General features: G+C 39.3%; 1 protein-coding gene across 3 annotated transcripts in view; it reads right to left on the reverse strand.

Annotated features, from left to right (window-relative positions):
- edrf1 (erythroid differentiation regulatory factor 1) overlaps positions 1 to 14,257 on the reverse strand; it is a 127,339-nt gene that overhangs the window by 59,181 nt on the left and 53,901 nt on the right. For 2 of the 3 annotated variants that reach the window (XM_072479222.1, XM_072479224.1), the window contains 6 exons: positions 11,968 to 12,127; positions 10,448 to 10,549; positions 10,136 to 10,257; positions 5,885 to 5,996; positions 4,339 to 4,486; positions 731 to 842 (listed from right to left, as the gene is read on the reverse strand). In XM_072479222.1, coding sequence (XP_072335323.1) covers positions 731 to 842; positions 4,339 to 4,486; positions 5,885 to 5,996; positions 10,136 to 10,257; positions 10,448 to 10,549; positions 11,968 to 12,127 — 756 coding nt within the window. The remainder of the gene's footprint in view (positions 1 to 730; positions 843 to 4,338; positions 4,487 to 5,884; positions 5,997 to 10,135; positions 10,258 to 10,447; positions 10,550 to 11,967; positions 12,128 to 14,257) is intronic. The other variant, XM_072479223.1, reaches the window with a different exon arrangement.

Raw genomic sequence — 14,257 nt, forward strand, 5'->3', positions numbered from 1 at the left:
ATAATGTCACTAGACTAGTATTCCAGAGACCCAGACAAATACTTTAGGGACAAGGGTTCAAATCCCACCGTGGCAGCTGGTGGAATCTGAATCAATTAATAAATCTTCAATACAAAGCTAGTCTCAGTAATGGTGACTGTGAAACTATCATTGAATGTCGTAATAACCCTTTAGGGAAGGAAACCTGCTATCCTTATCCAGTCTGGCCTAACATGTGACTCCCGACCAATAACAATTTGGTTTCCTCTTAACTGTTGACTCTGAAATGTTCAATTCAAGGGAAATTAGGGATGGACAACAAATGCAGGCTTTATCAGTGACACCAAGAATAAAAATAAATATACGGGCAACATTTTGATTAACTGGATCGAAGTCGACCAGAACAGGCTGTTTTGTTAAAAAAGGTGGTTTGCTCTGCCAGAGACAAAAAGAAACCTTTTTTAAAGTAAACTACTTAGTGGTTGAAATGATAAATACAATTTTAAACATTAGTACATTTAAAAGACCGCAGAGAAATAATGGGCCACATTGCCCTCTTGTATGCTGCAGACTTGTAATAGTCAGTTCAATTAATATTTTATTCATGTATAAAGGAGGGCAATACGCATGATGTTTGATGATACAAGGTTCCATTCTTCTAATTCCTCCCCATTAGTTGTCTTTGCATTTTCCTAGTACACAACTAAAATGGGGAAAAAGATTCTCTCCACTGATTTGCTTGGAAACTTACTTGTACAATAGGACAGCAACAGGCATCGTGAAAGGGTTTTGGTATTTATCTTCAGTTGTTTCTTCACAAAGTGTTGTCAGATCATAGAGTTTTACAATATCACTTCCACTTGCTGGAAGAAACAAAGGTAAAGGCTACTGTGGAAATGCACTTTAAACAGCTGTATTTTTCCAAAAAGGTGATTTTCTTTTTAAGTCACATATAAGATATCAAATGGCAATCATACACGTAACAGTTTTGCAGTACTGCAAGCCGGACTTTGAAGAGGGTTTTTTTTACTGGCTTGTGAATCTAGTACGAAGTCTTACAACACCAGGTTAAAGTCCAACAGGTTTGTTTCGATGTCACTAGCTTTCAGAGCGCTGCTCCTTCCTCAGGTGAATGAGAGGTATGTTCCAGAAACACATATATAGACAAATTCAAAGATGCCAGACAATGCTAGGAATGCGAGCATTAGCAGGTGATTAAATCTTTACAGATCCAGAGATGGGGTAACCCCAGGTTAAAGAGGTGTGAATTGTATCAAGCCAGAACAGTTGGTAGGATTTTGCAGGCCAGATGGTGGGGGATGAATGTAATGCGACATGAATCCCAGGTCCCGGTTGAGGCCGCACTCGTGTGCGGAACTTGGCTATAAGTTTCTGCTCGGCGATTCTGCGTTGTCGCGCGTCCTGAAGGCCGCCTTGGAGAACGCTTACCCGGAGATCAGAGGCTGAATGCCCTTGACTGCTGAAGTGTTCCCCGACTGGAAGGGAACATTCCTGCCTGGTGATTGTTGCGCGATGTCCGTTCATTCGTTGTCGCAGCGTCTGCATGGTCTCGCCAATGTACCACGCTTCGGGACATCCTTTCCTGCAGCGTATGAGGTAGACAACGTTGGCCGAGTCGCACGAGTATGTACCTGGTGGGTGGTGTTCTCACGTGTAATAGTGGTACCCATGTCGATGATCTGGCACGTCTTGCAGAGATTGCCATGGCAGGGTTGTGCGGTGTCGTGGTCACTGTTCTGAAGACTGGGTAGTTTGCTGCAAACAATGGTTCGTTTGAGGTTGCGCGGTTGTTTGAAGGCAAGTAGTGGGGGTGTGGGGATGACCTTGGAAAGATGTTCACCGTCATCAATGACGTGTTGAAGGCTGTGAAGAAGATGACGTAGTTTCTCCGCTCCGGGGAAGTACTGGGCGACGAAGGGTATTCTGTCGGTTGTGTCCCATGTTTGTCTTCTGAGGAGGTCGGTGCGGTTTTTCGCTGTGGCGCGTTGGAACACCGACAACTGCCAATCTCCAGACGCAATTCTGCAACTCATCCGCTTCATCCTGGATCACAACGTCTTCACCTTCGACAACAAGTTCTTCATCCAGACGCACGGAACAGCCATGGGGAACAAATTCGCACCCCAATACGCCAACATCTTCATGCACAAGTTTGAACAGGACCTACTCACCGCACAGGACCTTCAACCGACGTTATACACCAGATACATCGATGACATTTTTTTCCTTTGGACCCACGGCGAAGAATCACTGAAACGACTACACGATGACATTAATAAGTTCCATCCAACCATCAGACTCACCATGGACTACTCTCCAAAATCAGTTGCATTCTTGGACACACTCGTCTCATTCAAGGACGGTCACCTCAGCACTTCGCTTTACCGCAAACCCACGGATAACCTCATGATGCTCCACTTCTCCAGCTTCCACCCTAAACACATTAAAGAAGCCATCCCCAATGGACAAGCGCTCCGTATACACAGAATCTGCTCAGACGAGGAGGAGCGTAACAGACATCTACAGACGTTGAAAGATGCCCTCGTACGAACGGGATATGGCACTCGACTCATCGAGCGACAGTTCCAACGCGCCACAGCGAAAAACCGCACCGACCTCCTCAGAAGACAAACATGGGACACAACCGACAGAATACCCTTCGTCGTCCAGTACTTCCCCAGAGCGGAGAAACTACGTCATCTTCTTCACAGCCTTCAACACGTCATTGATGACGATGAACATCTTGCCAAGGTCATCCCCACACCCCCACTACTTGCCTTCAAACAACCGCGCAACCTCAAACGAACCATTGTATGCAGCAAACTACCCAGTCTTCAGAACAGTGACCACGACAGCACACAACCCTGCCATGGCAATCTCTGCAAGACGTGCCAGATCATCGACATGGATACCACTATTACACGTGAGAACACCACCCACCAGGTACGCGGTACATACTCGTGCGACTCGGCCAACGTTGTCTACCTCATACGCTGCAGGAAAGGATGTCCCGAAGCGTGGTACATTGGCGAGACCATGCAGACGCTGTGACAACGAATGAACGGACATCGCGCAACAATCACCAGGCAGGAATGTTCCCTTCCAGTCGGGGAACACTTCAGCAGTCAAGGGCATTCAGCCTCTGATCTCCGGGTAAGCGTTCTCCAAGGCGGCCTTCAGGACGCGCGACAACGCAGAATCGCCGAGCAGAAACTTATAGCCAAGTTCCGCACACGAGTGCGGCCTCAACCGGGACCTGGGATTCATGTCGCATTACATTCATCCCCCACCATCTGGCCTGCAAAATCCTACCAACTGTTCTGGCTTGATACAATTCACACCTCTTTAACCTGGGGTTACCCCATCTCTGGATCTGTAAAGATTTAATCACCTGCTAATGGTCGCATTCCGAGCATTGTTTGGCAACTTTGAATTTGTCTATATATGGAACATACCTCTTCATTCACCTGAGGAAGGAGCAGCGCTCTGAAAGCTAGTGACATCGAAACAAACCTGTTGGACTTTAACCTGGTGTTGTAAGACTTCGTACTGTGCTCACCCCAGTCAGTCCAACGCCGGCATCTCCACATCATGTGAATCCAGTGGCATGACTAAAACTCCAATATTTGAAAATCTGATCTTAAACGATATGCAAATCTAAGCTAACAAATCCAAGGTTGCTTTTCGAAGAATGGAAGAAATCAATCTAGTGTTAATGTTCTAAGCAATTTTTCAGAGCCAACTGAAACAGTTATATGGTAGAGTAAAACGATATCTTCTCATCCACTGGCTTGAAAAAAATTGGTGCAATCATTAATACAATAAGATATGCACGCAACTTAAGAGCAGTCAGAAACTGCATTATAAAAATAAAGAATAGTTAGGGATGCAAATTTAAAAATTAATTATTCACTCATTAACGGAATAGTATTATTTACAAATTACCATAAATGATTGATAGCGGGAGCAAGCAGTTGATGCTACCTCGTTGAATGTTTTCAAGGCAAAGATAGCTGGATTTTTGGACAGTTAAGGAATTAAGGGTTATGGTGAGCGGGCAGGTTAGTGGAGCGGAGTCTACACAAAGATCAGCCATAATCCTGCTCCTAGTTCTCATGTTCGCTGCCTTTCTTTCCCCATGCATTACACAAATTGGCATCCCTTAAGCTATCTTACCACTCTAACTCATGGACTATGGTTACTTATCTCTCTCACTTGGAAAAGCAGTTGAATAAAGTTGTACATCTTGTACTATATAAATAGGTATATATCCTGAAATAAACCTACTTTCATAACATTGCTTTAAAAAACAGAATTCTAATTCAATATTTTGCTCACCTTTAAAAAGCCAATATGTATGTCCTTCTTTAGTACAGTTTGCCTTTAGAAATGAAAGAATATTCTGAGCAATATCTTTTACCACTTTTGTGGAGAAACTGGAATTATCCAAATTAGGGATGTCTTCGGTCTTTATCATTTCATATCTCTACGCAAAACATAGATTAATTACAACAAAAACAGAAAATCTAAATTGAACTATTTTAGTAGTTTTAGAAAATTAAATATATTTTAATATTTAAAATCTTTTAAAGGTGCCAATTAGTGCCTTTCTAACTAAAAAGAAAAACAGCTCAAGAATAGAAAATTGAACATTTGATGTTGCTATACATTATGTTGAGAATACTACATTTAAACAGAAAGATATTTAAACTGACCACTGTCAACTTTTATCCACAAGGAGAAATATGTATTCAAACACCCATCACCAATTTTGGTGGCATTTTTCCCAGCTCTACATGAAAATCAGCATGCGTTACACTTCATCCTCCGCCATCTAAATACTGCTCCCTATTTCTTTTTTGTTTCACCACTGCTTGGAGGTTTGCACTTCTGTCACTATTGCTCTCAATAATTAAACACTGCTGCACTGTGTGCAAGAAATCTCAGAAGAATAAGGATTCAAAATCAGTATGAATCACTAAGAAAAGGATGAGGTGAAATAGAAATGAGACTGAGAGCATGAGCTGAAGAGGAGATGGGCTAAAAATGTTAGCCTGAATTGGGGGGAGATGGATGGGAACAAAGTGGAAATGCAAATTACAGGAGTGGAGGGTAGACACAAGAGTTATATTTGGGAAAAAGGAACAGAAGAGTGCCAGCACAAACTGAGAGAAACATGTCAACAGTGGGGTAGAGTTCCCACTTTAAACTGTCAGCAATTCAGGTGTAAATTGCAATCAAGATACTTTTCTGAAATGGCTTTATGATTTAAATTGCTGCTGAAACTAATTTGCATAAGATGTTTTTCATGAACCCGTAAAATTGGGTAACGTCTTAGAATGTAACGGTTTATTTTTCTCTCCTTCCATTAAAAAAAATTCCTTGATATAGGAGTGCTTTTATTAATGCAAATGATTTATCAAAAAAAAAAGCATTTTCAATAAGTCAAACTAAAATGTTAACTGTTTTTCTCTCCATGGATGCGGTCAGTGCAAATGAGATTTTCCAGCCTTTTCTTTTATTTCATTTTTAATGATGGTCTATTTCGCCACGTGATGATTTTTAAATAATGAAAATGACGTAGAAAATCAATTAAATATATTTTAATATTTAAAATCTTTTAAAGGTGCCAATTAGTGCCTTTCTTTCTAAAAAGAAAAACAGCTCAAGAGCCTTCTTGAACAGAAGCGGAAAACCTGAAATAGCAGAAGCTCGCTAAGACAATTAATTTGATTTGGGGAGCTTGGCATATTTTGCAACTGAGGCCAGCCTCCAATGAGATTCCTTTTGAAAACCAATGCAAAAATCCTGTTTTTTTGTGGATTGAGTTATTAAAATTTTTTTTTTTCAAACCCAAAACATTAAAAATAAAACTTTTTTTTACCTGTACAATCCCATTAACGTGAAAGCACATGACAAGTTCTGGAACATTGCACATTAGATTGTCGAGCCAATAGTCAATTCCTGTCAATATGTTAATTGGTTTGTTGCTATCTCTAAAACAAAAAGAAACTAAATGTCATAAACCAAAGTTTCCAAGACTTAGATTGATCAATCTTTGGTCACAAAATCAATAGCAAAAACTAAAAAGAGGTGCACAGCAAGTTTATTTTCTTTTAAAGCAGGTAGGGTTATAAGATTTCCAGATCGTGAATGAACCAGGATGTTCGCCAGTTTAAGCTATTCTATTTGGTTTCTGCCAGAAACTTTGCTCTCTGGTTCATGATTCCATCTTCCTCCCCAAGACTTTTCACTTGAGTTAAACGTAATGAAACATAAACCTGGTGTTGTTTACCCCGAAACTAAACTTTAAACTCAAAATCACTGATGAAAACTATACCTGGCTTCATTATCTCTCGTCACCAAGAACTCAGCTGATCCTCTCTATCTCTGATGATCCAATCTGTGCCCTCTTTTTTAAAAAAAAACTTCTGTCTACTGTGTGTCTTCTCTACTGCTCTAGGTCTGTCAACAAAGTCTTCAACCATCATACCCTTACACTCAGGAATTCGCTTCTGAAACTTGTGCTTGTTACATCTTCACTATTGTCAAACCTTTCATAAACTTCTTCAAAATATGTCTGTGTAGCTTTTGGCCACATTTCAATTCTTCCAACAACTTTTCAGTACAATTCCCTCCCTTCTCTCCCCAGCCCTCAAGTATTACATAAATATTTTCTTTAAAATGCTTTCTTTCTTTTACTTTCTCTTAAATGCATGGGCACCACCCAGCCTTACTTCTCTGCCACCACTACTGACTTTAAGCCTGTTGCAATATCAACCTATCCAACATCAAACCACAATGATTCTTAATTTACAAATTCAAAGTCATTCTTTTCAGCTCACATCAGCAATTAAATGCCTCTGGCTCTGATTCATTAACCTTCTTGGATGCTTCTCAGGCTAAATTCAGTGATGCATCATCTAGGCATTCCTTTCAGCTGAGCTAATAATTTGCACCATGTGCAGTTCATTGCCAAAACCAAACATCCACATCCAGCACATTTGCTACCTTTCAGGAATTTTGTGAATGCTTTCATCACTAGCCTCCCCATCTTCATAAAATAACTGAGAGCTATTCGACTCTCATTCAATTATAAATATAAAACCCCACACAACTATCATTTCCATGCTTAGCTAACTGCACTATCCCCTGAATTTATATCAAAGTCATTGCACTTACCTTCAAATCTCCCCATGACCTCTCATTATTCAAAAGATTTTCTCCAACCATACATTCTGCTTCTCGGATTCCTTTTGCTGCATGCTCACTACTCCCTCTGCTTTAACACCAATGGCTGATACATAGAGAACTCTAAAGTCAGTATTTACCAGGTTCTACAAGTAAATCCCCTCATTTTTCTGCTGGTGAATTGGTTTAAAAAAGCTATTTCCTTTTCACTCTGCGAAAAAAATTCAAAGTACTTCGTTTTCTTACCAAAAATAATAAAATCGGGCCTTAAGATGCAGATGAACCGCATTTACATTAGCACACATGCATGCTGAATATGCTGAGATCACAGATGCATGTGCATCTCATGTACGTAGTTATGGACAGAATGGATTTAACTTAAAACAGCCATGATTTCATCCCATACCCCACTCATCCATAAATAGAACTGGGTCTTAAGATATTTGATTTCCTTTATATGTGGTGGTGTATTTCCCCCAATCCTTCAGTTTCGGAGTGCTCCAATCCTCAACTAAATACCCTACAGCAAACTCGAGGGTAAAATCAGAGGGTTAGCTTATCTTGCACATGTTCAATATGCAGGAGGGGGTGTCAGCTATTCACACACTAAAAGGGGGCTGGGGAAACAAAGAAGCACAAGGCAAAGAACACAGACAAAATAAAAACTATTTCACGGGAGTCCAGAATCCAAAATCCAATGGTGTATTCCTTCAGAGGTGAGCAGGATTAAACTTATATGGGGTAACCCACTTCTCCAGTAGTGCTAATTTCCACAATGGGAGAAGCATATAGAGATTATTAGTATTGTAGTAGGCACTGGTACAGAGTTTTTAAACATAATGAACTTCATTACAGAGTTCAGATGGACCAGTAGAAACAGTGCAGCTGAGAACCAGACAATTTAAACCTGGACAGAGTTCAGGTTCTGTAGTTTGGTTGGTAGAAGATGGTAGACTGAATATTTAGCTTTGCAAGGCAATATTACAGGTTCTAGCAACTTGGAAGGGGTCATGTGATATAACTCCCACTTCTTCCTCTGGGTCTGGTTCTTGAGAGGGTTAATGTTACATCCATTAATTGGTTTGCCAGCGATTTCTGGATCCTTTTGTCCTCGTAGATAGACCTTCATTGGCCAGGACTTTGTCTCAGAAATGTAAAGGGACATTTGTGCACTTCGTTGGAATTTGATCTTTAGTCACAGGGTCATTAATGCTTCTTTAGAGATAATGAGGTTGTTGTGGTTTTCTAAAGGCTAGAAATACTTTTTGACAATTGCAGCCAGTCATGGCTTCAGTCAGTGCGAAGTCCATTATGTTTAAAAACAAAACTATGAAGTAGCCAGGATATATATATATATATTTTTCTTATATGACGCCTTGTTACGAAAATATGTTTTGGCAGTAAAAGACATTTAATTTGGATTATTTTTTTAAAGTTTCTCCTTTCCTTGTTATATATGAAGGACAGCAGTACACTGTCCCAGTCTTCAGGGTCCAACAGTATAGTAACTATGATCAAAGGTTGACTGCAACTATTATTTAAGAGACAGCGATTAGCAATTCCTTACTTGTTCCCTGCTAATTTCTTCACTGTCAAGAAAACGTTTGGGGATTTTAACACAGTTTAAGTGTCATTTCGGTGACATCCGCCCTCTGTTGGATGTACCATCTTTTAAATGAAACATTGAATCTGTCCGCAAGTGCACGTGGAAAGTAAAAGATCTCATTGTGCAGGGTGAAGAGCTGGTTTTCGAGGTGTACAGGTCACCGTTCTCTTCACAACAGTATTATATGGCTACTCATTCATTTGCTGTTTGCATAAATTGGTTGCCACATTTGCTTAGCGAATAGTGATTATCCTCAAATAGTCCATTGGCTGTAACACCCTTTTAAAAAAAATTCAATTTTGTTTTTCCAATTAAGGGGCAATTTAACAAAGCCAATCCACCTAACCGGCACATCTTTGGGTTGTGAGGTTGAGACCCATGCAGACACTGGGAGAATGTGTAAACTCCACAAAGACGGTGACCTGGGGCCGGGATCAAACCCGGATCCTCAGCGCCATAGGCAGCAGTGCTAACCACTGCAGCACCATGCCACCCTTCTTTGGAACACTCTGAGGCCATGACCTATAAATGTGACTCAGACTTTGGTTTAAGTTTAACTATGAAGTGAATCAATACATGCAAATATATAAAGAGCTAGTAGTAACATATGTTCACAGTAGAAATATATTCCTTGGAAAGCACATGTTTACAATCTAGAATATAAGCTATTTTTTTCCCCCAAAAGGTTCTTGTACATTTTACATTTGACACATATGACACAAATTTACATTTGACACGTATGCAATAGTTGTGAATGTGGATTTCTTTGCATTTGCCAACTGCCTAACTTGTGAACAGTTACAATTCCTTAAATATCTCTGAAGATAGGTATTTGAACTTTGTAGATTTGAATAACTGTCAGTCAGGATCAAGTATAGTTGGAAATCTCACACACAAAAAAAACAAACAAATTATAATCTATTTTTGTTTAAAAGTAACTCAACATATCCTCTAACTTTGCAGACAACCAACATCATAACGTTAAAATGGACTTGGAACAGTTTTGACTGTGCTAGATTGTGTGTATTAAGCCAGTTCAGACAAAGAACAAAGAACTGTTTGAGCCTTGTTAGAAAGTCCAAGGCGGCTCTAGGTCCAAACTTCAGTTAGCCGTTTCCAGTTATGGCCTCAGTTGAGCCATTACAATTAGCCTCAGCAGATGTGATTGGGGTGAATAAGAGGAAGTCACTGGAGTGAATAGCCTGGTGACAGTACATCACAAAACAACACCACCTGGTCAAGGTAACAGACAGAGCCTGTGAAATTGTACTTCAGAACAGGAAGAGAACATAAAATGTACATAAAAAACCTTCCATATTGCACAAAGAAAAGGCTTACCGGAGTCGTAAGCTTACAGCTGGATATTTTCCTCCACCAAAAATAGGCATGTTTGAACCCACAAGCATATGAATATCTTCAAACGTCCAAAGAATATTTCTGACAAAATCATTTTTAAGCCCCTTTGCAAAGAGAGAAAAGTGTTAAAGATATTTATTTAAAAAATAGAGTAGAGTAAAGAAAGGACACTTAAAAAAGATCAGTGTAACAAACTTAACAATACCAATTTGATTTATTAAAAAGCCAATTGGGGCCTATTAGAAAAGTTTCCTTCATTAGGGAATTACTTGGAAATGGTCATCTTCACCATACCTGACTGTTTTTCCCTTCATTCAAAAAAGTAGTCAGGTTTTGTTCTTTCGGGGTAGAGGCCACCTGCTCTAATACATATGTGGCTTCCAGAGGAACATTCCCCTGCAAAAGGTTCAAGCATGTATATTTTTACCCAATACACACTATTTTATCATTTGAAGAGTGTTAAAACATTAATACAGCAGAGCCTACTTAAGATCGGGTCCCACTGATTAACTCTCGCTTATATACAAAATCAATGCAATTATATTAAAATATAATTCCTGGCTCATCAAGCCCTGCTTCTGATTAAAATTTAGGCAGTAATTTCATGCTTAGGTTAATTGTTCTGCCTTCTTGTTCGGCAATGGCTTGATAATGTCATTACCTTCGAGAGTTTAACTTGAGAAATAAAATTCATCAAGCTCTTATCACCAGATGTTTGACCAATACAGCAATCTGAATTAGAGAAATTAAATGTACCTAGGGGCTAAAAAGTAGTACATTAACATTTGCAAAAACTACCTAAAATTCCATTTAAAATCATTGAAACTGATCTTGAAGACTCCACTGTAATGGATTCACAGACTTAACCCAATGTAATGATATACTTTTCTCAGAACATAGCAGATATCAGAGCATTGAGCTTCTTAAACCTCCTTTGTTTGTATATTATGAAAGGGGAGGTCTTTTAACGTAAAAAATATATTTAGAAGCCATTCAGAAAAAGAATAATCACTACAAAATCTAAACTCTTAAAATGTGGTTGGAGTTGAATCCCAACAAATGTACTAATTTCCCAAGACATTACGCTTGGATCATAATTTGTAAAAAAAAATAACTTCTCTTTATGACAAGTTTGACGACATTTTCTTAGCATTTCAAATATACAACTTTCTGCTCCATCTAAAGAAATACATTTATTTTGCACAAAGTGATCAGATTTCCAAAATATGCTAGTTGGATATAAAAGTTGGCTGTGAACTTATACTCAAATATTAAAAAAATTATAACGATGAAAACTGGAAGGAAATTTATACTTGATTCAATAATTTTACATTGGGAACATGAGAAATGATAGGTGTAAATTAAATATTTAGGTGTATATTAAACATTTAATGATTTCCTCCAGGTGTTCCGGTTTCCTCCCACAGTCCAAAGACGTGCAGGTTAGATGGATTGGCCATGATAAATTGCCCTTAGTGACTAAAAAGGTTAGGAGGGGTTATTGGGTTACGGGGATAGGGTGGAAGTGAAGGCTTAAGTGGGTCGGTGCAGATTCGATTGGCCGAATGGCCTCCTTCTGCACTGTATCTTCTATGTATTTGCTTGGTGTTGACTATATTTCCAAACCAAACGCTATAGAAAGCACGAAGTGTCATTCTAAACTAGGAGACTAAATATAATCAGATATTGAACAGTTTTCACTGGACATGACTAAATATCTAATTAACATGCAAAACAAACTGAACAGTTTTTAAATTTAACTTCGTTTTTAGAATCCGTGAGATATGTAAATTCCTCACATGTCAAAGTTTTACCTGTTCCTGAGGATGTCCATCTTCAGAGACAGAAGCAGGGGTTCTCAGAGGTGCAGGCCAGGAGGATTCTTCTACTGCTATCGGATTTTCCTCGGACTGTGTGTCAGTAGGTTGTGCTATAGGAGTTGGAACTGGTTCTGCGCCACAATCTCCATTGATGCTAAAAGTATTCAGAAGAAAAAGGTCAATGTTTAGAAAAAAGAAACACCTGATGGAATTTCAAGGAAAACTGAAGAATAAATACTGTAACAAATAGCAAAATATTACTGCTATTTGAAGGTCAAAAGTGCTATTTTTATTGAAAAGAAAAAGGGAAGAATGTCCATACAATGGAATGGAACATTTTAATATAAATGTGGCAAATTTCAGTGGCAAATATAAACAATTGTAATTTTGCTACAAATAGTGCATGTGAAATTATCCCCTGTATCTCAAGTACTGGAGCACAGTCAGGAATGCAATTAAAATAATAAATCTAAGTTTGGTTTCAAACTTTTAACTAAATCAGTCAAGATATTTATTTAAGAGTACAGTGTACATAGGCTACCTCTTCATGTACTCAATCAGCAACTATAAAACAAAATTAATACTATATAATTAGGAAAGTCATGAAACTGAACACCTTGAAAAGTTTTGGTCGATCAGGGAGAACCACCATGAAGGGAAGGTCATGCCTGACTAACCTCATTGAATTTTATGAAGAAGAGGTGACTACGGTAGTGGACAGGGGAATGTCTACTGATGTCACTTATGTGGAATTCCAGAAGGCATTTGATAATGTTCCACACAAGAGACTGTTAACTAAGGTGGAAGCCCACGGAGTGGAGGGCAAATTATTGACATGGTTAGGAAATTGATTGAGTGGCAAGTGACGAGTGGGGATAATGAACAATTAGTCTAATTGGCTAAGTGGTCCACGCAGGAATCTGTGTTGGGGCCTCAATTATTCACACTATTCATTAATGATTTGGATGATGGCATAGAAAGTCATATATCCAAATTTGCGGATGATTCAAAGTCAGGTGATATTGTAGGCAGCCTAGATGATAGCATAAAATTGTACGGAGATATTGCCAGACTTGGTGAATGGTCAAAATTGTGGCAGAAAGAATTTAATATAAGCAACTGTGAGGTCATCCATTTCGGACCAAAAAAGTGTAGAGCAGAGTACTTTCTAAGTGGAAAGAGATCAGGTACAGTGAATATCCAAAGAGACTTGCGGGTTCGGGTGCATAAGTCATTAAAATGCCAGGAACAAGTCCAGAGAAAAATCAAAAAGGATAATGGAATGATAGTCTTTATATCGAGAGGATTGGAATATATAGACACAGGGGTTATGCTACAGCAATATAAAACCCTGGTTAGACACCACCTGCACGACTGTGAGCAGTTCTAGGCACCACACCTTAGGAAAGATATTTTGGCCTTGGAGGGAGAGCAAGGTAGGTTTACTAAACTGATACTTGGATTACGGTGGCCCTTCCAAACCAGCATTCAGAGCTCTATGGAAAATTTGTAATGCTCTGTAGCATTTTCTGTTTTGTGGACATGAGCATATCATTGATGCTAATATGGTGTCACACACATAAGCATCATTCCCCATTCACATAGCAAATGTTCCAAAGCATGATCCAAAAGAGCAGCGACCACGTTCAGTGTAAACAGTACCTTTTGGGGATAAAAGCCTTTATCGTGATGAACCCTGTTCCTAGCATCATCATGTGGTACAGTTTTAGAGACTATTGATTTGCACCTAAACTCAGTCAAGCTGGAGTTACCTTACAGTCTGCACAAACAATGGAGAAGTGAAATGTCCTACTGGAGTGGTTTCATAATTCACTTGCTAAAACGCTTTTGGAAGTCAAAGAGTGCTGATTCATTGATTACACTTCATTTTCGAAGCAGAATCTACGAAAGTGGTAGAAGTAAAGTTGGACTTGTCCAATCAACTAATCATTAGCCTTAAAAGGGACAGCATAGTCAACCTTTTCCTGCAATAAGCATTTTCTTTTTTAAAAAAAATCTTTTTATTGGCATTTTGAAAATTATATACATTGCTGTTCGTTTTCACTTACTGTACAGTCACAAAGGTTCCTTCTTAAGTTTCTCTATTTACTGTCTGTTGCGGTCCGGCTGGCTCAGCCTACAATTTTCCCTATCCACCCCCCCCCAGCTCCTCTCTCCTTGATCCCCCCCCCCCCTCCCTTGTTCACTGCTGTTACCCATTTTTTCTTACTGGGTTTTGCTAACTCGCCTTACTCCCCCCCACCACTCCCCGGTCCTCCCTCAC

The sequence above is a fragment of the Scyliorhinus torazame genome, chromosome 16 (genome assembly GCF_047496885.1).
Source record: "Scyliorhinus torazame isolate Kashiwa2021f chromosome 16, sScyTor2.1, whole genome shotgun sequence".
NCBI lineage: Eukaryota > Metazoa > Chordata > Chondrichthyes > Carcharhiniformes > Scyliorhinidae > Scyliorhinus > Scyliorhinus torazame.